Raw genomic sequence first — 26,551 nt, forward strand, 5'->3', positions numbered from 1 at the left:
CTTGCATCCTCTCCCTCTCCCTGCTAGCAGAAGATGGAAAAGAAAAGGGGTTTTACAATACCATTGCAGCTACTTCTGGTCCTGCTTCCACTGCTCCCCTTGGTCTTGATCACAACCATGTAGAAATAGAAACTTCTAAAACAAACAGTTTGGTGCTGTTAGCACCAAACTGCTTAGCAAGGTCTAATACTTCATCAGCTTTTAGTCCTATGAATGGAATATTCCACATAACTTCTCACACCCCTGGCATCTCAGTACCAGCTAGGAGCTAATTCCCAATCCATCTAAACAAGTGTATGTTTTGGTAGCACGGAGAGCACAGCGCTCCTGCATTATGCTCCTCAAATTGTCCTTGTGGACAGCAATAAACAGAGGATGACCATCTCGCAGTTAGTCTTCAGAGAAGGGAATCCCAGAAACTGTGGTGCGTGGTTTGGATCTTAATGGGACAGTAATGGAAGCCAGGGGCAGAAAGGGATTTTTCATTCCTGTCTCCCATCCCCCAGCTTTCAAAAAATGTAGCAGACCAAAGCCATGGACTCCTACTTTTGTGGGCTTCAGTTTCCTCTTGGCTATAAAGATATATTTTAATTGCCAGCAATGATTCTCCTGGATTCTGGGCTTCTCAGAAAAGACTCCTATTATACACATACCGTTTTAGAAGTTTAATTTTGGTTCTCCTGCAGCAAAATTCCAAGAGCCACCATACTGAAGGGGTTAAAGACCCCCAAACCCAAAAATCTTATTTCTTACTTACAAATAAAGAGATTTGCAGTGGCCATATTAACATTGGTTTTATTGCTATCTGACATTTTGTAATACATTGTTACCATTCCAGTCTTTAATATGTAGACTACAAAAATAAACTATAGATCTAAAGTACAGAGTATTAGTTTAAACCATAATCAATATAGTAACAGACTCAAGGTATGCTACATAGGCACTTTACAAATAAGAAAAAGTAATTTAAATCCATGTTTCAAGGAGATTTAACATTAAATTCAAAAGGTTACTTCTAACAAACTCAACTACCCACAAAGCTGCTAGTTCAACCGTTTTCAAACAAAAGGTCATTGACAGATTGCGTGTATTGATATATTTATATATATTTCAAAACAGTAATGCTCTCTTGTGCTTACTGAGGGGTTACAAACAATATATTCATTTGAAAAATGTGTGCAATACTTTGACGCAAAAAGTATTCATTTTTCTTAATGAACAAGCATAAACAACTACATACACTATATACAGGGCATTAAAAAGTGAATAAGGCTGCTTAATCTTTTAAATCTGACACATGCATATAGGACACACACACATTAGAAATGTTGTGGATATTCCCATGAAAGTCCAAATCCAAGTACTTGCAGAAATGTCCCCACTACTATGGAAGTACACTCCATTGGACTTTCAAACTGAAGCAGAAGTTATTTCTAAAGTAGTTCCATCTAGCAATACAGAATTTCTAGCATGGAGAGGTTATTTCTGGAGAAAAACATAAGAAATGACTACTTGATTGGGCTCTGGACAATCTGAAGTTTCTCATTGGTACTAATACCTGCATGACTATGCATGCAGGATATTCATTTATACACATATAACAAGAAAATAAAGTCACTTGTTTAGCAGGAAAAAGGCAATACTCCTAATAACGCATTTTCTTTAGGAAAACTTCTCAATGGATATATACAGTATATAAAAAAATCAATTGTCAGCATACAAAAATATAAGTGAGTGCAGTATCTTTTTATATATCAAAACCTAATCATCAAAAATCCAGGTATCCTGAGACAGGTACGCACTGTGCATCTAATTTACTAATGCCAGTGTACTGCTGGAGTACAATTAGAAAAGCATTACCTGCGTTTCTCAACAAGCATAAAGATACCTAAGGCAATGCATTAGCTTAAGAAACTCTCCTGTTTCCATCATGTTAAACAATAACGGTGCAAAATATGCATAAAATGCTGAAAGACAGATCCATGTAGTAGCTGCAAATTAAAGAGTAAGGAAAAATATTGTATATATACTACAGTTACTAATTTTACAAATGTAAATGAAAACAAATGAAAATACTTTCCTGTTCTGAACATCATGCTTAATCACAATGTGTATACTCACATTCAAGCAATTGTCTTAAATACATATGCTACATCTGACAATGAATTACTGAAATAAATCAATGCTGCTTGCCATGAATTTCTCCAAGTAAAAGCAGAGCAATAAAACTGGTTTGTTTTTTTCCACACTCAGAATAAGGGGAGTCTAATAAATGAAATGAAATATGATTACTATAAATCCTAATCTGATTGTTTTGGCTATAAAAGAGTAGAAGAGCAGTTCTGATGACTATTGTCTGCATTTAAAAAAAAAAAAAAAACCCAAAAACGAAAAAACACAGATGCATTTGCTAAAACCATTGGGTTTTAGCTATCTGAAAAAAACCACCGGAAGATTGTAACTTTCTCAGTGGACATACAACTGATGTTGGTTCAGCTGAAAGCAGAAATATTTACTTGAAAATGGATTCCTAAACACAAATGTGCTCAACAATTAGAAACCAGCACATACATCTTTTTTGTATTCATTTACATTTACAACCTGCAAGGACAGTAAGTGTTATAAAATACTTAATTTGGGGAGCTGCACTGAACAAATGCTCATTTCATAGCATAAAGACTGTTTAATATCCTGTTACTTACAGATGATGGTTACAAAGATAGTCCCAACCTCATCAGCTCCACCTTAAAACAATAAGCAAGTTCTCTCCAAACATGAACCCTACTACATGACTTAACTGTTACTTGGCTCTTAACCCTGCCCTCCCAGCTGTTAAATCTCCCACAACACTCTCTACCACTGAATTATGGTAGTCAGTATTTGATAATGTATGTCTGTAGATGCTTGAATTTTATTCCCAAGAATATTAAACTTGACTTGAATGAAGACCTAGAAATGACATACAAAATGCTTTCCCTAAACTGGTATAATGCATTGTCATAAAAAAAAACAGATTGCATGATCTGTTGAAGTAGAAGTAAAGGTTTCACAAGCTGTGGGCGTTACAGTTCTTGTAAATCATCGCTCTCGGTGATCACTTCTCATTGTCTGCAAGCCTAAAAATCTATGAGAGGATAAACATACTGTGATGAGAACTGATTTTTTCTCCTGCCTGTGTGCATTGCATAAGAAATAAATACATCCTGTACATTTACCAAGCAAGATAAATAGCTTTAGTCATGAACATACATAAATTGATAATTTAAGAATAGGCTTCTTCAATGTCCATCTAATTTTACTAGAAGCCAGATGCATTAGAATGTGCAATGTGTTCTGAAAAGAGAGGGCCAAGAAAAGCAGTTTGAAAAATTGCACAGTTTCAAGTGAGCACTGGATTTTACAGAAATTTTGAAAAAATCAGGCATCCACTCTCCATAGAGAGTCAATAGGAGATTTATGTCTAATTTCCTTTGAGTACTTTGGAAACCCTTTCTCTGCATCCCACCTAAAATCCCAGGAAACTAGGACTTAGGTTTATCAGACCCTTCTGAATATACCAGCCTAATTAGATAAATTATTTTGCAGCACAGGTCCAAACCAGTGCTTTAGATAATGAAGCTTGCAGTGCTGAATAACTTTTTGACTACCTCAAGGTTGAGGAGAGCTTGAGGATCCAGTCCATTCTGTCTTCCTTACTATAAAACAACAAAAATTAGATACAAAAAACAAAGGGTCAAGATTTCTGATGCACGCTCATGTGGAACAACAGCTGAAGAAATTAGTCCAGTGACTGTGGATCATAACTATTTATCCCTCAGTATTTAAAAGTGTCTATTACCCTGTGCTTTCAAACGCAAAACAAAGTATTACAATTGCCATATTATAGAAGAGACTATTTTGGCATACTTACATTCCTGCCATTTTTCAATGTGATAAAAAAGTGATCAACAGCTTAGTTACAATAACATGTGTGCATGCAACAGATTTTGTCCTCTAGGTTATATTATACAAAATTAGCAGTTGCATTCAACTAACAGCTGACTTCCCTTTGTAGTTTAAAAAAAAAAAAAAAAAAAAAAAAAAAAAAAGTCAGGCAGGCAACATCCCCCAGCAAGATCTGAGCTCCCAGCAGAGGCTGACCCCACCATTCAGAACACACCACCATCCACAGGGTTTGCAGCACCGTCCTTGGCAGGAGAAGGTTATGCCTTCTATGTATTTCTGATTTCTGAACAGGCAATAACAGAAACATTTTTGGCACTTCCGCCTGGAGCGGGAATTATCCTAACCAATACTGCCTCTCTGAATAAAACACATCCAAAAGTATGAAATACTCTGACTAGAATAGCAACTATATAAATTGTGACTCATTCTTTTCTTCTGTAAAAGCATTAGGTCATCCTAGACAGAAAGAGTACGTTTCCACAGAATAAAACTTTTTTTTTTTAATCAAAAAGATTTAAGCCTCATAGTTTCCCATAGCTATTAAAGAGTGTAGACTTCAAAGCACAGAGGAGAAATTGTGACTTGTGTTCATTATTGCATGCTTTTGTCACAGTTTAAGGAAAACATTCTATATTCAAAGGCGGATCACTAATAAATTGATGACTATATAAATATATACATATTGAAGACAGAATATGTGCAGACATATATATCTGTAGATATATAAAAATATTTACTTTCTTAGCAAAGTAAAGTTAAAGTCTGTGTAAAAAACTTAAAAATACTGAAAACTGTAGGAGTCCTAATTCCTCCTTTGGAGGAATGTAACAAGTCCCCTATATATCCTATGCAAAAAGTACTCTTCCCCAGAGTACAGCTGGTTCTGAATTCTCATCTATTTCTTTGTGGATTAATAAATTTGTTGAAAATTTTATAAATAATTAGATAATATGCAAAAAATTATGCTGTGAGGTTTGATTGCTACAGCATAACTATAGGCTGCTACCGCCTAGAAAATAAATTTTATTCAGACAGTACATGTCCCTCTCTAACAGAATGTGTAGCTACCACTACAACTAGAGCTATTTCAGAATTTTGCTTTATTGTGTTCTGACAGGAAATGTCATTTGGGGGCATTTTCTCTGAAAATACTTTGGCCAAAAAAAGCAGCTAAATGCAGATGTATTTTCCTGTGCCCTCTAAATAGTAGAATCTTCAAAATAAATCTCTAACAGTTATGAAGTTACAACTTCACAAGAACAAACTGAAAAGCTATAAGAAAAACACTGACAAAATAATGTAAATGGTGGCATAAAACATTAAAATGCCAAAATTTACACGAACATTTCCAGTTAAATCTAACAACACTATCTCATACTCATCTTGTATAGTTTTGCTAGTATAATACTGTACAAGAATATGCACAACTTTGAAGAACTCTAGAAGAGGCACCATGATGTAAAACATCCATTAGACATCAGAGTCTCAAATTCAATCTAATTATGGAAGAAAATCAGACTTAAGATCCTTCTCTCCTTCAATATAATGACAACTGAAAAAGGGTAAAACAGATGCCATATTCACATTCCTTCAAAATGAGTACGACAATGGGACGCTTTAGACATGGCTGTGTTTATAAGAACATATGTTCATAGAAGCAGTCAGTCTGTAGTCATTAGGCACAATTCTGAGATGAGTTTTTATCCTTAAACCTCACTTGCATTATATCCTTGAAACTTTACTTTCATTGTTATGAAAAGGTGAGAAGTTATGATGCTGATAGGAAAGGAAAAAAAGGGGGGGGGATTATCAGTGCAAAAGACCCCATATGAAGTGCATACCCCTTTATCTAGGCTTTTGTTCCTTCCACAAGAACACATCCTGCTAGTTCAGAGAGCATGACTTCACTTGGACACAAGAGATTTCTTTTCAAGCTGCTGGCTGTGCCTATTTCATGTGGCTGAACAGGACTGAACATCTAATGAACCTGATTCCAGTGTAAAATTCCCAAGGAAAATTCCTGTTTTGCTAACATAAGGCTGGAGTGCACAGATTCCAGAAATGCTTTTTTGGAAGTCATATTCCAATGTCAGAGACTATTTAGGATATTTCTTTCTTTATCCTGAGTAAAGGGCTTTTATTTATCAGAGCCCCCTAACATGCAGTTAGATTTTATAGTCCTGGTGTCCTAAAAGCCATTGCTTGATTATTTTCTGGAGTAGTTCTCCTCATTCTTCTCCAATGGGTGGTGGTGGCTGGCATAGCTTGTATAATCTGACAGAAACAAAAAATAGAGAAATCATTATTCTCTATTCTGAGAGCTTGGTCTTTAATAAAGTTGGTAATTTTAGGCAAGACAAACTAAATCTGAGTCTTCTTCCACTGCAAAAGAAAATTGCACTGAATTCAGTTTAATAACATTTGTATAAAACCAGTAAAATCTTATTTATAAACATGACTTTGTTTATGCTGACAGTGGTATTATTAAAATACACATCTATAAATAATATTAAAAAGACAGTAAAACAACATTCCTGTTTAGTCAAGCTTTTATACTTCTGCACTGAAGAACCCTTTCTGAAGACAGTGAGCTCTCCACTAACTCAATAACCAACTGTTGCTATGAATTTCTGTATCGGAAAAGTTGCTTGGTGACTGCTACTGTCTCAGTTTTGTTTTTGTGTTGGCAGACAGTCAGCCCTCACTTTAACGCACTTTCCTGTGAAACTGATGCTGTATGGTCTTGATCTCCAAGAACCCAAGACAGATGTCAGACACAAAACATGTCAGCCTGATGATTTTGAACACCCCCCCATGAAATCAAGATCAGTAAGGTTTGGTTCAAAGGACTACCACAGTATAGACCGAAATAGTTAGCCACACCTTCATTTATGAAGGCTTTCAAATTTCTACTAAATCCTTTGGCATGGACTTGGTTATTAACAAGTGTTTGGAAAGTTACCCTAATGTCAGGAATATGGAAAATAAAGGGCAATCATTCTGACCTCAGGCTCATTAAAAGAGGCCTCTCTGTTCTCTAAGAATATCCAAAATCTCCCCTAGCCTAGAACCACAACAGTTTGAAACAGCAATAGACATGATCTCATTTGGAGATTACGTATTTTCCTCAGGGAAAGTGTATCACTGAAGCAATAATAAAGAAAAGAGACTAAGGAGTTGGGTGTGACAAGGAGAAAAAGCATTAAAATCCAAAATGAAAAGACAATAATACTGCAAATGCATTAAATCTGAATATCAAGAGTCTATGATACTGAAATACGGAAGCAAAAAAAACAACAACAGGTTTGGTAGATCTTTCTACAGGCAGGGTGGTGACTCTCCCGCTGTTTTGGAGGCTAGGAGTGTTTGAGATGCTCCGGATATCTGAGTTTTCCGGGTATATTTTCAAACTTGTCAGCGAAACATCACATTAATTTATATCACTGCACTCTAACTAATCAGGCATTTCAAAATCATACTACAAGTTGACATGGAAAACAAAAATCTGGACATGTGACAGGGCTCCACAAACAATTCAAGAGCAGTCAGCTGCTGCTTTCTTGGCAAGATGCTCTGCCACTGAAGTTATTTGAGGCACTGTCTGTATGGTAGCCCTTGTGAATACTGAAAATCTCTCCACACCATGATGTTTCATGACAGAAAAAGTACTGTGTGACTATGCAAGAGCAGGGCAGGATATCTGCTGTTCTCTTTCAGTTCCCTTATGAGTCAAAACCCATGGGACGCTGACAACACACAATTGCAGGGGGCTAAATAACTCCTCTGAGTCTCACTGTAGGCAGTATTGTTTCTGGAGGGGAAGAACGAGGAGCATCAGTTCTGCCAGCGAAACAGCAGTCACAATCCTGCTTTCAAATCTTCACCATTATGTGTCCTGAGGATCACCTCCACACTGTCATCTGGTCATTTGACCATTTAAGGTCAAGTAAGCATCATTGCAGAAGCCAGTGTATTTGTTAGGACACACACACAAGCCAACAGACATAGATCTCGTATTTGTCTGCCACTGAGAGAATGAGGTGGCCTGACCTTTATACAGCTGAGTATGTAGAGAGAGATAAACCAGGGCTTACTCTGAATTATTTAATTCTGTCGGTGTAATAAATCAGTAATACTCACAGCAGGCAGAAGACAGATAGCCTGACTGTCAGAATCTCATTTAAGTCAGTAATCACAGTGGGGTTAATTATTGGTGACGTTTTAGCAAAATATTACTTCAATGGAACAATATACGGGAAAGTTCAGCCTGAAGTATCAAGGTCTGGGAAATTTTCAGGTTAACCTGGTTACCTAAATGGTAACCTTAAAGGTTACCATTTTAAGGTCTAGAGAGCAAGTGAGGTAGGGGCATTCTAAAACAAACTTACAGGGAGGCTGCATAAATCCCTAAGGAGCTATGTACTGAAGACAGTATAGGACAGAAATGGCCTCTTCTGGCTCAGTATGTTCGTAACAGGTGTTTGAGATGGTACAAATCAGCTGAGAAAAGACAGTGAACAGTGGCAACTGCAGAGAACAGAGAACGGCTGCAAAGCACACTTAAATGGAGCTGTCTTTAACAGTATCAAAGAGCATCAAAGAATTGATAACCCACAGTATCGGTTATCCATATACTCAGAGTATCACTCATGATGATGAGTATTCTGACTTACATGGCTTATTATAATGGCTTTCAACAATGACATCTTATGGTCATCATATCAATGTCTCCTCAAGTACCAATGGTATCCTCCACACTGAAAACAAGTGTAAGATACAGAATCCCCTAGATGTGTACGATACAGAAACCTTCCCAATCCTTTTCCCAACTTCGGAATCAGTACTTTTGTTGAATTGTATTTCATCTGCACCATAGATTTTTGATGACCCAGAGTTCTGTCTTTGGGAGAAGCACTTTTGCAAATGCTCTTTTTCAGGATTGGCCTTGCTCCTTGAAACTATTTCTGAGCTTTGTTTAATGGCATAAACAGGCAGCAAGTATTGGTATTCCTGCCAGGGTCGTTAGCCCAGCAGAACATTAGCAGTGTTCTTTTTACTTATTGATACTAATGATCACTGCCAAAGTTTTTGGGTGCCAGTGCAGCTGATGTCTTGGTCGGTCTGTCTTCAGTTTGCATGAGAGTAGGGTATTGCTCTTGTCAGAGTAAACCATCGTATTACTTGTTTTTTTCTAGGCTTAGCTCAACACAGTAGCCCAAGACCACTACTATAGTTTTCCCGACATGGATCATCTATCCTCTTTGAGGATTAAAAAAATTCAACTATATCTACCTATGTGAAATAAGTCTGTAAACACATATGTAGGGCTTGAATTCTGATGGGTAGATTAGACATTAGACTCAGTAATAGGTATGAAACATAAATCTTTCAATAGAGGAAGATGTGTGTTTGTTAAAAGTACTGTCAGAAAAAAAAAAAGGAAATGTGAGGCTGATAATATTTCTTAGAAGGTTAAATTTTAACTTAGAAAGTTAAAATGCAAATAAGTATTTCCAGAAGACTCCTGAGTCAGTCACTTGCCAGATTCTGTCTCATTGCCATAACTGGTAGAGGGAATTGAAGGAGTCCATCCACCTTGCCCTTTATGGGGGCACGGTATGCACATATGTCCCAACAAATGCTGCTATGCAAATTTACTCATACCTTGTACACTTAAGGTGTACTCCTTTTCTAGAATTAGATCCAGCACAAGCAAGGCACAAAGCACAGTGATTTGCTATGAACAGTCTATGACCAATGATTCCCTATGGGAAGAAACCAGCACACTTGAGAAAAAGGGAGCAAATGGCATAAGAAAAGATTCCTACAGAATTAGTGGTCAGAATCCAGAAAGCAGTCTTTCTTGTGAGGCTATGGACTATATATATGTTCATACACATGGAGCCTTCAATCAGATGTTACTAATACACTGTTTCCTTGCTGAAAATTAAACACCACAATGGGTCTGTTAAGTATGCCCACATATCTGTTAGTACCTTCAGTGTGTTATTATTAGTCATCAAGAAACATTATGCTTTAAATTGGTAGAAGAAGTTTAACTGATAGCTGAATTAATACAACGACCTTAAGACGAAACTAAGAACACTGGAGTTGTGTTTTAACAAGCATAATACTTAAAAATGAAAATAACATTTCAGGTGCCTGTAATCCATCACAGCATTAAAAATATAAGTATTCTACATTTCTGCAGCTTTTTAATCTAATGGTTGCTTCAGGACAAGACAAAGACTATATCGTCTCTAAAAACAACTAGAGCGTGATTTCACTAAGATATTGCAATGCAGTATTTCATTAAAATAGGGTTTTGGACTTAAGGTATGAATATTTCCTTCAAAACACTGAAGATCACAAGTGATGAAGGACTTACCAATTTTTGATTAGTGAAATCTGATTCATGTTAATTATGAAAACACTGGGGTAAGTTTTAAAGTGCTGCACAGCTGTAACTTCTGCAACTAATTACTTTAATTAAAATTGTATGGCTAAGAACCTAATTGATCCTATGTATATGAAAAGCCAGATCTTACCATTACCAAAATACAATGCCATCAATGTTAGTTGCTAGCTTGTGAGCCTCTAGGATACCATTTGGCACTAACTAGACAAATCATGGTTTAGAATACAAACAGTTACCTTGGGACGGACTGTGGCGTTCGATCCCTCACTCCTAAATTCTTGGCTGTATTTTGTACTCTTGCTCCCTGTAAAAGACAAATAACAACTTTGCTTCACTTTTCCCAACACAAGTTTTCTTCCTGACCTTCTAGATCAATGTAATTATGGCATACAATTAATCAATACATATGCTTCATGTCCCTGAACAACTCTCCTCTTTTAAGGTGATAGACAAGTTAAAGCAGTATATTGATCTTCAACTTAAAGTGATATGCTGAAAAGAAACACAGTCCTTGTCATTATATAAATATGTACATCGGCTGAGTGAGATATTAGATTTGTGTGAAACGCACTCTACATCTGAAACAGAGTTGCAGTGGCAGCAGAACATGGTGTAAAAATATGGTACAACCATTGATTCAGAGTATTAGCAGAGTAAGACTAGAACTTGCATTTGGCTCAGATCTGGTACCCAGGTAATTGACAGAGTACTAGTTCACTCTAATGGGTATCAAACAAAAGATGAAAAAGGCTGTTTGGTGACACACAGACAAATATTCATAGTTAATGTAAGAGATGTGCTACAAAAAGTATTATTTCATTAAATTACTTTTAGGAAAAAAATAGTGATATTGATGGAGAAAATAACTAGAATACCTACAAAACTGAAGAAAGAATATCAAAGTGACTTTACTAGCTTTACATCTAGCTCTTTAGTCTGTCTCCAACAGTGGCCAAAGACACGTGATTACAGAACAAGACAATCATATGACATTTCCCCAAGAACTCTCCCAAAATTCAACCGTTAGTGACTCAAGACCTCTTTACTTCAGCACTGAGTACCTATTTAATCACCTTTAGTGATTCTCTTCCATTATCTTGTCCTGTCTCATCTTGGACCTATGAATAATTTACTATGCATAACATCCTTTTGGAAGGAGATCCACAGCTTAGGTACAATCTTAGCTTGTTGTGTGAAGAACTACGAATTTTTTGCTTGTTTTGCCATTTACCTCTGATGTACATCTGATGCCTGTAGTTCTGTACAGGAAAAGACAAGAGTCAGCCCCTATCCACCATATCCATGCCACATATAGGTTTTTGTTAGACTTCTGTCATGTCCTCCTTCACTCATCAAGCTGAACAGTCCTAGATGTCCCTGAACATAAACTGCCCCTTGTCCCTGAACATAAACTGTTCCCAACCTTTGATCATTGTTTCTCAGAATCACAAAATGGTTGAGGCTGGAAGGACCATCTTAGTGGCCCTTCACGAGACTCACTCCAGTATGTCCATGTCTCTCGTACTGGAGAGCCCAGCACTGGACCCAGCGCTCCAGATGTGGCCTAACCAGTGCTGAGTGGAGAGGAAGGATCACTTCCCTCAACCTGCTGGCAATAAGACCTAATATCCCGCAGTCTTGTTCAGGAGATGTAACAGTCAGCTCAGTGAATCATTTTGAATGTGAATTTAGGGTTACTTTTCCCCCCACGTGCATCACTTAACATCTATCTGGACTGATTTTCATCTTCTTTTTACTGTTCAATCAGGAAGTCTTGTAAGATCCTTCTGTAAGTCTTCACAGTTAGTCCTCGTCTTTAATAAAGACTTGGAAGGAGTTCAGAGGAGAGTGGGGAGAATGATCAGATCATAAGAATACATAACAAAGAAAGGTCAGATGAACTGATGTTATTCAATCTAGATCAGTGATGAGTTATCAGGGAAATGATAATCATCAAATACATAAAACTCTACTGGTAAAAATAGAGCAAAATCTAGTTTTTAAGTCCACAATGTTTAATACAGAACACAGGCTTAAATTGGAAAAAAAACCCACAAAAAACAAACCAGAAAACAAAACACTACCACCAACAATTCAAATTAGGCACCAAGTAAAACATTTTAATGAAAAGGATAATAAAACTCTGGAAGAGACGGCTTCAGGAGCACTGCATAGGAATCTCCATTACTGGAGGATTAAGAACAGATAAAACAAGTGTCTGTCATGAATAATGTATAGCTGATCCAGTCTTGGTCAAAAGGCTGGACATGTTGAGTCTAGACCTCATCACCTTCAGCATCCTTTCCTCAGTGCCATTTTCTAAAATTTTATGAAAATAAAAAAATACAATAATAGACTACCAGTGGCTCAGACTGACATATGATTAGCATAACTGAGAGCCAGTATATATAAAGTGTACATGGGAAAATTATCAAAATTAATCATATGTAGATATGAACTTCAATGCTGTGACTACTTCTGAGAACAAAAAACAGCCTATTTTTACTTACATCACTCACTAGACAAATTTATTTTAACATCTTGCTCCCACAATAAATCAAATGCGCTGATTTAAAAAGGAGTCTAGCTTTATACAGCCATGTAATTTATTGTTTAGCAGAAGAACAAATTAAACGTACAAATTACAACCACCAGATGCTTATTTCTTCTGGAGAAAAGCCCCCAAGAATTACGAACAACTTGCTATATGATATCTCAGTCTCCATTTAGCACCATAGTATCATTTCTATTTCAATACACTTAATTTATACTTCTCTGATATTACTCTTAAATCTATACTAATGAGAATATTGGCACTGTTTGTCTCATGTTGGCATAATAGATATTTTTGTTAAGTGACTCTAGAACTTTTTTCTCTGTACCAGTACTGTCAGGGCACTCATGAAAGATGCCATTAGCTCTAGGGAGGTACCATCATCAGTCTGGAATCTGATATATGAACTAGTATTTTCAGTGCCCTGAGAAATAAATGATAGGTTTATTTTCAAGTTACACACTAATTTGAGGATGGCAAAACCATTCAACATAAAGAAAATCAATTCTATTTATGCCCAACTCAGAGAGCACAAAATCAACATCATTCTTATAAGAATCATTCCAAATGCAATGCTCTTATTCTATTCATGAAAAAGCATGGCAAAATTATTATTCACTTGAAAGACAACACAGATTCTCTCCCAACCTTTCCTCTTTATCAGCTTTTTAGTTACCTCTCTCCTGCACAACCCTGTGGCCTCTTGTAGCTCCTTTTCTAGGCCTCTATCTATATTTTGGTGCCTCCTGAAGACAGTTCTGTTACAATGCTCTAAGTAGTAATTTGTGGGTAAAGATGTTTACATGAATAAATATGCAAGAGTAAATAAGGTTAAAGATGGTTGGAATATTTTGTCAAATTTTTTACTTTAAACTGAATCTAGACTGGATTAGCTGATGAAGAAGAGAAACCACTTATCTAAAATTGTCCCACAGACCTCAGTTCATACCAGCTCTCATAAATTGCTCTCTTTTCTTCAGTTATTGCAAGATAAGTGCTTGTGGGCACCCAGTTGTAATTGATAGGGCAATTATTCAGACAATCGTTCCAACAACATGGCCAGGGCTATTCGGAGTCCTGTTAAGCATGATCACCACCTCATTCAATTTAATGGAGAAAAGCACTTCCTGAGGTCATCCACACAATCAGATGTCTCCAATTATTCAGTACTGGTGTCACAAGCTGAAAAAGACATCCTAGTGGAGTCAGTTCTAGTAGAGACAGTTTCCTTGTGTGGAAAGTTAAGAGCTGCTAGGAGATAATGTTGCTGGCTTCCCCAGAATAGCAGATGGAATAGATGTCCTTTCATTTGCATTTCCCTATGGCTAATCTCTCTTTATTCCCCATAAAAATTCAGGGTGTAAATGGGCTAGTGTAAAGCTTTTTCTTTCCACATTAAGGCAGGAAAAACATACATGTATTGATCTTCTCTAAATGTTCTGCACCAAACCCCAAAAAGCTTTTTCTTTCTTTTTTTTTCTTTAAACCAAGCTTCCAAGCTTTGTGTGTGTTCTTGTCCTGATGGTTAAATCCTAGAGATATTAAAACATTAAATCAGGAAAAGATTTCTAGAAAATACCAGTGTTTGCTGAAATTACTCCAAAACATTTAGAATTTAATGGAGGATTATATATCTACTGCAGAACTCCAAGACCGATTTAAAATTACAACAAAAGATTCTAAAAGACTCTATCAAATCCACTGTGATTTCCTACAAGAGGAAGAATGTGCGAACAAAGTCTGGCTTGATATATACTAGCAGACTTTTTTGCAGTGTCTGTGGGTGGTATTGAAATACTGGTATCTTTAACAGCTATTGATCACCTGCTGTTTTACTTCAGAGAATGTAGACCCACTGCAGGTTTCTTTATACATCTCTTTTTGAGCAAGCCTCAGTACAATTTCAGCTGCTCAAGGCCATTAGCAAGTAACTTTGCTTCTAATTTTGTCTTCCATTTTAATTTAATAAACTACTAAAAGATCCAGAAATGCACCGTTTTCTGAAAACTCTGCAGAACCATGCATTAAAAATGTACAGTTTCACAGAATACATCTGTGAAAGCAAACGTATAACTTTATGCCCAGTTTCTTTGTGAAATACCAGATCTGCATGTTGCTAGAACTTGAGTAGAAACATCAGCATATAAATGCAAGTTTGTTATTATACTGCAGTAGCTTTCTTTTAATGTCAAGTTAAAACTGCAATTTCTGAGCACACCTACATGAGCTGACTCAAGAACCCTGAGGGTATTTATTCCCTTATAGAAACTTAATTCATGCACTGAAGGAACTGAAAGTCAGATATGAAAAAGAATGAGACTCATTACTCAGAAGTAACCACATTAGGCAGTAACACTTAAATATAATTGATCAAAATCTATGATGTGAAAATATCTACACTATTGCTTTAATAGACTAAAGGTCTGATCTACTGTCTATGCACTTTATCTAGAGCAAGTTAGAAGCAAAGCACAGTTGTTTAATCATTTTCATAATTAAACTGTGATTTCTGCACAGGATATGTACTAAAACTTACGGAAATAATAAAATTAGATGCAAATTAGAATCCAGAAAAAGTGAGTCTTGTCTTATCTGTGATTAATTGTTCCAATATTTAATAACCTTTTTTTGCTAGTAAATAGCACTTACTTTAAGGCTGAATTTCTCTGTATTTGACTTCTGTATCCTGTTTCTTGTTTATGCTTTTGCCATAAGGTTGAAAGTTACCACAGGCTGGGATATATGTTCCATATGCACACAGAGTGCTTAAGCCTCCCCACCAATCAACCTCTCTTTGATCAAGCAAAGAGGTTGAGCTGTTTAATCTTCACTTCGTGAGGCTTGTCTAACAACCTCGGCGTAATTCACGCCCCTCCTCTGAACTCTGGCCAAGATTCCAAACTTATTTTCAAAGCGCTTATCTGATAACAAGATATTCTAGGAGAAGTTGTGCCAATACAAGGTACAACCTCATCCCCATTTTTAGTTGATATTCCCTTTTTTCTTTTTCTTACTATAACCAGCATTTTTTGTCAGACCTTTGTGCTAAGAAGTAATGCTGAGGTGATCAACCATTCACAACAGCCTCTAAATATTAATATTCTATTAGATCAAAATAGGGGAAAATATTATTCAAAGCAAGTATAATGCCCTCAGGAATCTTGCCTGGAAAGTTAAGAACCACAGTATTTATTTCCCCTTCATTCAGTACATGAGTCACTTTTTATTAACTGTAATTAATAATCCTAATAAATTATTTTTATGGCTAATTTTTATTAGAATACAGATGCTCTTACTCAACAGACTATTCTGATTTACTGCAACCACAAAGAATATACCACAGCAGTTATATAAAAATCATCAGGTAAAATCATAACCTTGCAAAAGTTAGGATCCATTTACACATAAACAGAAAGCAAGCATCTGGTAAAAAACAGCCCATTCCATTATGAAAGACAGACAGACAGAGAGAGAAAACCTTTCAGCCAGTGCTAACTCCCCCTCCCCACCCAACCAAGACAACCCTCACACTGGCATTACACAAAATTAAGATGGGGATTCCAAAATGTTTGGTCAATTCATTCTTGTATGATGATATCAAGTCTCATTAGAAAACAGCAACATCCTTCCCATAAAGAGCATCTTACCTGTTTGCGCATGACATCTGTAGCTTGCATGATATAGCGAGGAGGTAGCCCATGGCTCCGAGCCAGAATGATCGCTTGCTCCAGGGTAACACTCAGAGTGCAGCTGCAATGGAAAGCTGAGCTCAGGCATCTGCTAGCAATGGTTTCTTAAAATGACTGCTATATAGTAAAAATACCTTTACATTAATTTTCTTTTTTAAAAAGCTACAAATAAAAAAAATTACATAGTGAACCTGGCTTCCCCCCCCAAATCACGTAGGTATTAGCCTGGACACTGAATACAGAAATGTTACTTAAATGGAAAGCTAGGCACATGTGCAACAATGATACTGAAGTAGAACTGGGAGGCACGTAACACCACTAATCTAGGCATGCAAACTGTCCATCAAGAAGCAGGGTACATTTTCAGAGATGAACAAGAGTGAACAGTGACCAGTTTACAGCTTCTATTAATACTTATTAACATACTTGTCCCCAATGATGTTTATGAAATGCTTTGATGTTAACCTGCATAACTCCTCTGTTCTTTTTTCAACACAATTCAGAAAACTAGGTCTTCAATCTAAACTGGCAACTGAAGGAGGAGACGCGTTCCAGAGACTTGATCCAAATTTTAAATTCATTGTGGCAGCAATGTCAACTTTAGAAAATAAACTTCTTCATTATTGCTGGCTACCTAGAAAATATTCCTAAAAAATACTGAAGGATACAATGCAGTATCATAATTTAAAATTAACACTTGCTTATTGACTCTGATCAGCAGTCATAAAGGTGAAAAACTAGAATAAATGGGGAATTGAAACCAGGGAATATCTTACTGGGAGCATATAGCTTCCATAATCTTTAGTTCCTGATTAATGTTCATTTCATCAGATTAACATTACCCAGTATTTTTCTGGCAAAAGGCTCATGACAATGACAAAAACAAACAAACAAACAAACAAACAAACAAACAACAACAACCACCCATGATGAGCAGAAACCTTTTACTACCTTATTTAGCAAGATCCCTTCATTTATTACATTTTTCTATGCAGCCACACAGTTGATAGGGCTGGTTGTTTGCTCCTTGTTACTCTTAATTTCATTTTTGCCTTTCTATATCAGATTGTACTGAGTGGACCATCTTTAGTCACACAGCATGGCTCAGTGATGTAGCTCTTTTTTAATTTCCTTCAAATAGCTAGTTGTGCTGGAAACTACCACCATTCTCTTCCCATTCCCATCACTTGCATGATACCCAAGATATCTATTGCTATGTAAATAGCAATAGATTTGCACATAGTTACTTGACTGCCAACTGCTCCCTGAAGTCGGAAAATTGTAATTCTCTTCACCTACCTTTTTATTGCATAACAAATTCTTGATGTCTTAAAAAAAGTAACAAATATAAAAACAAATATAAAAGACCTGCTGGAAGAACAAAGGAGAAAAACTGCGTGATTTCTGGCAGTCTGTTTTTCCCCCAGTCATGTATCACTAGGTAGAGCACTCTACTGCAACATGAGAAATCTTTCACTCCAGACAGAAAACCAAGGCTCTGACTTTTTTGGTGATAGAGATTACATGACAATCTTTTTTTATGGAAGTGTCAATGTGTAATGATGTAGCCCAGTAATATAGTATTGCCATTCTCAATAACAGGCAATAAGCTTTGCACAGAATTTGCAAGGCCTGAGGACTGAGATTTGTCAGGCTTGCTCGTTTGCACTTTTCTTGACCTGCCTGCAACTTCGTTTTACTTGGTTTGGCTGTGACAGCAATTTCTCTAATTGAGCAGGTGTCTATGGCTAATTTGCTTTACTTTTGTTTATCTTTGTGTGATACAACCCTGGTTTTAGGTAGATAGCAGCAACAAGCACTTATTCTGTAGAATGAGATATTTCCCCCTCCAACACAATGTAGTGTGGAGAAATACAGGCCTGGTGCAAGAGCAGAGGCCTTGGGAAACAGAGTTAGGTAGGAAGTGGAGTAGAGGAGTACAGGCTTGGGGTGGTAAGAGATGGGGCACAAGCTTGTCACTGGAGACCCCATGGCTATAAACAACTCACCCATGGTCAGCTAAAGATATGCAGCTGGAGAAAAACTGGTTCTAGGGGTAACAAAGAGAACAAAGGCATACTATCTAACATATATAAAAGGCACCAAATATAGTACATCCAGATGTGTCGTGGACCTGCAGACCAATAAAGAGGGAGCAAAGGTGTAAAAACATGTTAGGAAACATAAAATGAGCCCAAGCAGATCCTAGAATGAGGAAAAAGAAAGCACCAACATGTAGATGAACATGGTATTACTGACAACAGACTCCAGATGGTGACAACTCGCTGTTAACACCCCCAACCAGAATGAAATCACCGACCTGAGGACGCAGAGGAGCAGTGGCAGGGTGAGCATAACAGACAGAAAAAGGGGTAGAAACTAAGGGAATGTGTAATGGTTTTTACTGCATTATTATACTTTCTTTTTCTATAATAATTAGATCTAGACTAACAACGATTCTTGAATTGGACTGTTAAGACTTCAGTTACACTAAAAATTCTTGGCTTTAAAGAAGGTGTGCTTCCTCTCTTCCCATAAACAAGATCATGAATATAACAAATGTTGCTGCTGAATCACAACCAAATGCTTTTTTTTTTTTAAGCACAACACTAACTGTGGCTTACTTAGCAAGTGCAAAGAGTAACAACCCAAAAAGGGGCATATTTTATAATTGTATAAATCCCTTTCCAGGTGGATTCTGAACAAGTTTCCTCTCACCCTCACCTGCTAATGGAGACCCTACCTTTGGTACCAGGATTCTGATCTCCTGCAGGGACCTTAGATTGGCAATACAGTCCAAATAGAGAGGCATTTGCCCCTTTAAAAAGCGAAAATAAATAAATGGGCCATATCTTCAGAAAAACTGTTTTCTCCTACTTTACCTATCTTTTTCAGGCAAACATTTGTGAAGAAAAACTGACCCTGGTACTACACCCTAAAGTAAAGGCTATAATGGCTTTGTAACAGCAACTAGGGAAGTTTCAGAGCTGAAGATCTTGCCCTAGAACAACCCGTCATCACGCCAAACAGTAGGCATTAAGGAAAGTCATTCTGGACATGCCAACTGACTCCAGTTGTCATGGTGAGGACAAGGATGGAGGGATGGTTTCTCATACAGTCAAGACCAAAGCCATAGAAGGCTTTACAGATGAAAGGCAACAAAACTGAGCAGAAACAGGTACTTTTTAAGAAGCACAACATGTCTGAGGGCTGCTGTCATCCAATGGGTGAATGGCTGTATTCTGCATCAGTAAGCTGCTTGATGATTTTTCTGTTCAGAGCCAGACAAAGCACTGCAATAATGAAATCTCTCCAACCAGAAATATGAAGTGTATATAAAATGATCCTACATCAGCAGAACTTGACAAAAGCTACATTTTTCAAGTTAAAATAATAAAATTTAAGACCCATGGTTGAAACAGACTTTCAAGTCACCTCTTGGCAAAACACTGACCAAAAGATTCTGCATAGCTTATATTATGCACACAGAACAGACAATATGTTTCAATCAGACACTCATCTTGCTGAGCAGAAGATCTGTAGGTGGAAAAATGTGTCTGCACTTCACTTTTTTTCTTACTGAAAAAAAACTTGGCTTAAATACCTCTAAGTAAATTTATGGACTGTAAAAAAGTTTCACAGTAGTAAGTGTGGGAGACATTGGATTCAATCTGTATCTTTATTAATGGCCTATTGTTAAAAATTTATAAGTTAAGTGATCTTCTTTGGCAATTAAATAAGTTTTATTCCCCAGTTTCTTGTATATACTGACCTCAGAATTAACTTGGAACAAAAGTCTATTGATCTTTTGTGTTATGTGCTTGATTAAAGTGCAGAATAGTTAAATATTAGACTAGAACTTCTAAAGATTACATTGTTATCTTGTCTTTGAAAGATGAAGTAGTGCGAAAATAAAAAGATATGTGCTTATAATATTTACCAGCACCAAAATCTAAACATCTAACCTTGAAGAAGAGTCTGCAAAGGAAGCTTTGTCCCATTCACAACTGGAAAAAATGAAAGTACCTGAGATGTAATTTGACAAATGTAATATAAGCCAGAGAAAAAGGGTAAAACGTCTCCCTGAAGACATGATGGAAGTTACTGGGCTTAAAGTCCAGCTTCCAACCAACCGGTTACTGAAACAATTTCCTGAAAAATCCTATCTTCATGGAACTCAAAAGAATGAAAGAAACGAAAAAACATTCTGCATAGTGAATCTAATCCAAATTAACAAAAGAACCTCCTAAATGAAAGTCAGGTTGAGGAATTTGATGGAAACAATTTTGTGCCTGGAAAAGACTGCAAAACTGTTCCCTATCCAAAAATTGACAAAATGGATGGTTATCACAGACATTATGAGCCATCTACTTTTTGACCGTACAAACCATGATTCAGAAATAAGATTGCTAAGTGTGTATTTAAAGACATAACCAAAGAGGGAAAAACAGGGACAAAGTAAAATAGCATAATGAAGATTATTTTAACAGGCTTCTACAGAGATAGGCAACAACTAGAGCACAAACCTGAAACCTGAACATGCAAACATACTCACGCTGAACAACTGATCTCAAGACAAAAAGAGAAAACCAAAAAATAATTGTAAGGGTTATATTCTTATCACATCCTAGGGAATTAGTAGAGAAGACACTCAAGATGATGTCAGTGACAATGTTAACTATTAGCACACCTCTTTAAATGCAACATTTTATATTCAAGGTTAAGTCCTACAGTATTGCTAGTTAGATACATCCACTGTTCCATTTAAAAACATTCTTATTTGTTGAAGTAACTTAAAAACATTAAAATAGGATCACTAGTATGACTGCATTTAAATACAACATTCCATTAGAGATACAATTTAATACTGCTAGATCTTGTATTTCCCTTGAGGCATGTAAAAGGTCTGATGAACAGCAGCCCTAAAAACAGAATTAGAATAGAAATGATTGCCCATAGCTTTTGCCACATAATTCTGAAATAAGGTTACCACTTTCTAACTATGACAAACAACAGTGAAATGGTTTCATTTTCATTGAATACCTAGTCGGTAAGATGGCCTACATCTATAAAACTAATCATATAAACTTTCCATGGTACCATGCTGAACTGGCCCACTGATAAGCCTGTATTTCATGCCGGTGCTTTCTTCTAGCTTTTTAAATACAGTTCTTGAATTACTACATATTCTTTATCACAAATCAACCTGCCCTGGAAACAAACTGTAAAAGAAGCAAATCCACACACAAAAATTAGAGGATAACATGGAAAAGTTATTACTGGAAGTACCTCAGTAACAGGGCTGCCAAACGCAGAGATTAACCAAAACCAAATTTAAACCAATACAATTTCTAGAATTTTATGAAAAAATAACAAAGCAGGGAATTCCTCCTATGAGGACCCTATCCTGGTGGTCTGAGCAAAGTCTAATACCAAGGATTGACAGCAAGTACATGCAAGATGCAATAATTGACCCCCTCCTCCTTTTTGAAAGCTAAGGAGCAAATGCTAGTAAAGGTTACAAAGCAATCTGGAAGCAGTTCTGACCACTGAAAGTATCTGGTCATTTGGATGCAATCAGCCCAGGCAAACCAAGCAAGGAAAAATATTAGGGGAAAAAATCTCCTTGAAATGATCTCACATAATATTCTCTTATGGGAAGCAAAAGTCCTAAATCCATATATTGTGCAGTAGAAGCAAATCAAAACCTGTTTTCACTCCTTCTCATTTCCTCCCATCCCTTCTTTTATGTCAGAAAAACAAAAGACTCAGATTCATCATCTTAGAATTTATGTCAGTTAGAATCACAAATTCCCTGCCTTGACAGATTACAACAGCAAACAGCACAGACATTTGGCTTTCCAACCACAACTGGGCTGAGAATTCCTCCTTCTCTCCATTTGGTTTCCAAGAAACAGAAGGGGCTGCAGCTGCTCCCATCCCCTGCCTACTGTACTCTGTCTCCCATCAGTCATGACAATATCTGTGTGAAGATTAGATACAGACTTTCAAGTATATTCTGGATCAGACCGTCCTGAACAAAAGAGGTTGAATTATATTTTCTAATCACAAGCAGTCCCCAGCTGAAGAATTCATTTATTTTTGGCCAGATGTGATTTTTACTGAAGGGCAGCAAATCTGCTGGATAGACATACACTGAGATATATAGTCAACTGACTTGTAAAAGCGGAAAACAGATTGAAGATTGCTGAGAAATGGGTTATTTCATGACGGCTTGTTTAATGTCATTTGTCACCTGAGAGGAAAAATAATTTGAGTTCATACATAGTACCTGCTAAGCTGCCACTCAGTGAGCTGTGTATCTATGTTAACAGAGCTAAAAGAACCTAAATCATTAAATTCATCTCCAGGTTGCAGTTAGAATTCTAGCTATCTTACATCCAAAGATGCATTAAAACATCTCTCGGGAAAAAACCCTGAACAGAAAAGATGAGGTGAAACAAATTAGTTTAGCAGTTACCACATCAGTTACTGCCACCAGAAATGTTGATATGAACTGTGTTCTGGTTGTATGAATAGATAAAGTTTTGAAAAGGATGCATATTTGGTTAATATAATTAAAATCTAAAGCTTCTGCTCAACATGTAGTTTAGTGTCATTGTTATTTTAAATCATTTTCTTTCCATAGATCATAAGCTAATCTTACCTACATTTGACCACTTTTTAAACCGATGACAATTAAGTATTCACTTGTCCCTGCTACCATTTTAATTAATGCTTATGGAGCAGCTATTAGTTGCATCAGTGTACGCAACACAAAGGTACATGACTCTAAGGTAAAGATTTTTTTAGGTAACTCTTTATAATTACTAATAATGGCTGGGTGATACGTATCAATTCTGAAGAGTAACCTGAACAATAGGCCATGATAGACCTAAAAAGGATGGAAAATACACTTCGGGACTGTAAGTAATAAGCATAAAAAGTGTAGACAGGCCTAACTGAAGGCTGTTTGCCACAATTCCTAAGCTGTTCTCACTGTGAGAATACAGCCCCATGCAAATAAGATTGAAATTTGCATTCATGGAGCTAAAAAGCACATTTTCTTAGAACATAACCATACCCTTCATCTTCTGTGGCTATAGGCTGAAAAATTGCTGAACAGAATTTTTATGTTTGTCATGGGGAGGAGGAATTTGGGCCAGCCTGGAGATATTAGGGATGAAATGAGCATGGATACTTAGAGTATTGTAATTTACAATTTACAGTACAACTCTGCTGGAGTTCAGGATTTATGCTCAGTCCCTTTATGAACCTTGTAATCAAGCTGAGATGTTTCCAGTGTGGAAAATCACTATCTCAAAATCAACCTTGGATTCGAACAGATCCATCGAAGTTTAGTCCATAACTTCAGTTCAGTTATTTTGCCAATGTATAGCAAGCCATTATTCTGCACATGAAATATATTTAATTCCATTATGATGGTTCAGTAATCATAAACAATGCTTCAAAAAGTGACTGTCCATGGAAAATATTACTAAACCACAGAGGCATGGATAGCTCAAGGCTAAGGAAATTTCTACCTCTCGTCCATCAAATATCAGCCTGCACAAGGTTCCTTCGTGACAGGCACCACTGTGATTATGCAGTTGTGCAAACCACAGACCAAATACATCCCAACCCCCTTCCCACACATTTTTTTGTCGGGCACACATGCACCATCACATCACAGGAGAAGGAAAATTGATTCTAGCAGGTATTCTCAACCACAAGCTACCAATTTGCTGAAGAAACTGGCAGCTACTTATCAAGCTGGATAATCAATCTTGGAAGATAAGTATAGATAGCCATATTTCAGATCTAAATTTGGTTGATGTCTTCGTTCATAGTTTGGAATAATGTAAATAAATGTAGTTTTATGTAGTCTCCATAAATGTAGTTTCACTCAGGTCTATTAAATTCAACATTAGTCATTTTTAATCCTGAAGAATGAAACAGGCAGAAAGTCATACTGACTTTTTCTGTATTTTATTGGAAGATTATCATCAACCAATCTAAATTATTTCCAAAAATAAAAAATGTGACTGTTCTACCTTTCTGGAGATAGAAAGCTTTTTGAAAGACAACAACAAAAAAAGACTTCTTTTGACCATAAATCATCTGTCAGTTTAAAAAAAAATGCACAGAACATCTTTTCAGAAACATTCTTCCTGTAAGATCTTGACACCTTTAATTGGCTGGAAATGTTGCAAGGAGCACTTACAACATTAAGTATTCTTTCTCTGATGAAAGAACAGCATTTCCAAAAAACTCCAAAAAAAGTATACCATGTCTTTTGTTTGCTCATTATTAGTCATACTTGGCAAACACAAAGAACAATATCTTATATCAAATGAAAACTCGAAGTTGACCATTATGTCTCATTCTATACAGAATATCTTTCACATGAAAGCGTTCTATTCTATGTCCCATGCAAACAGTCAAGCAAATCTATCTGCTGGAAAATCACAGTTTATTTCCTGTCTCACAAGATTTCAGGTTATTCAATTAACTCTCTTGCACCTCGGAATTTAAAGATATTTTTTTTCTTAATAATTTTTTTTTTTAATAATCTAGCATTTTCTGTAAGGAAGAGTCCCAAAGACCTGGACTGCAGATAAGAAAATATTGCAGGAATTGAAGAGTGAGAGGATGATTCAGCAGAGCAAGGTGATCAAGTTGTGTATCAACACTACCATTAAAAGTCTACACTGGTCCATAATTATAAAGGGGGACCAAGTACAAAAAACAACACCTTGAAATCCCTATTAGCAATGTTAGGCCCATTTGATCTGAATCAGTGTATTTTATGTGCTTCTCTGCATTTTTAGATTGCATTCTAAACAAAAGAATGCCTCAGAATTTAAAACATGCAAGAGATCTCAAAGATTATAAGCTTTCACAGGCACGTTAGAGATGAACAAAACCAAAACATATCAGGTTGCCTATGAAAGGAAAATCTAAATCAAAATAAAACTATCATCACTATAGAGACAACCTATTTCTGGTAAATGCGTTGTTTATATTGTCTTAAGAAGACAAATTCTCACATACTTAGCAATTATATGACTGTCTTCAAACAGTAACCAACACAGAATGAAATAATCTACTATCCTATATTACTTTATGAAAATGGAAGAGTTTTTTATGCCTCAGCAGGTAAGGTATCATCATGAGAATACACTAACTGAAGACAGATGTAACAAAACTTCATTAAAAAAAAAATGGAATCTTGACTAAATGAGACAGAAGCAGAACCAAAAGCAAAGGTTAGATCAGAAGGCCAGAGAGGATTAAGGATTAATTCTTCAGCACATGCTGACCTGTAAGTGGTCCCATTGATCCCACAAAGCCTAATTACTGAGTACCCAGCATAAGTCACAGTTGCAAAACTTCAGGTAGATTTTCTGGTAGCAGTTTCACTGAGCTCCAAACTAAATTTCTACAGAAAAATTTCTAAAATAGTCAAAAAGAAAGAGGAGTTCTTAGGACAGAATGTCTAAAATATAAGGTCATTGGAGCTCCAACTTTCTATCAATACCTTGTTTAATTTGAGTCACATAAAGGGAGATGGCCATGACTGACAGCTTATAGCATTACTCTGCATTGCTGTTTGGAAGATGGCAACAGGTTTCATCGGGTTTCAGGAGCTGTGCCAGCTGCAGGAGACAGCGTAATCAACCCTTCGCAAAATCTGCCTCATCATTCAGCTGCGTGTCTGGTAGCCAGAACCCCACTGCTTGAAGGATGGGAACAGTCAGGAGAGACTTTCAGGAGGGGAAATTAAAATTCGGAAAAGAAAATAAGACAGTGATTTTGCTGGGGTTCATCAAGATTATAAAGGACCTCTCTTTTCTCAATCCTCCAGGAAATGCAAAATTTTAAATAAACTTGGGATTTGTTTTATTTGGATGCTTTAAATGATTCCTTTGAGCCTGTAAGGCT

General features: G+C 36.6%; 1 protein-coding gene across 1 annotated transcript in view; it reads right to left on the bottom strand.

Moving 5' to 3' along the window:
• Positions 1–775: 775 nt before the first annotated feature.
• The window catches only part of PREX2 (phosphatidylinositol-3,4,5-trisphosphate dependent Rac exchange factor 2), a 183,957-nt gene continuing 158,181 nt past the window's right edge, over positions 776–26,551 (bottom strand). The window contains exons 39-41 of the mRNA XM_026115194.2: positions 16,565–16,667; positions 10,600–10,667; positions 776–6,219 (exon numbers count right to left, since the gene is read on the bottom strand). Coding sequence (XP_025970979.2) covers positions 6,174–6,219; positions 10,600–10,667; positions 16,565–16,667 — 217 coding nt within the window. The 3' untranslated portion in view covers positions 776–6,173. The remainder of the gene's footprint in view (positions 6,220–10,599; positions 10,668–16,564; positions 16,668–26,551) is intronic.

Source organism: Dromaius novaehollandiae, chromosome 2 (assembly GCF_036370855.1).
Source record: "Dromaius novaehollandiae isolate bDroNov1 chromosome 2, bDroNov1.hap1, whole genome shotgun sequence".
In the NCBI taxonomy this organism is placed as follows: domain Eukaryota; kingdom Metazoa; phylum Chordata; class Aves; order Casuariiformes; family Dromaiidae; genus Dromaius; species Dromaius novaehollandiae.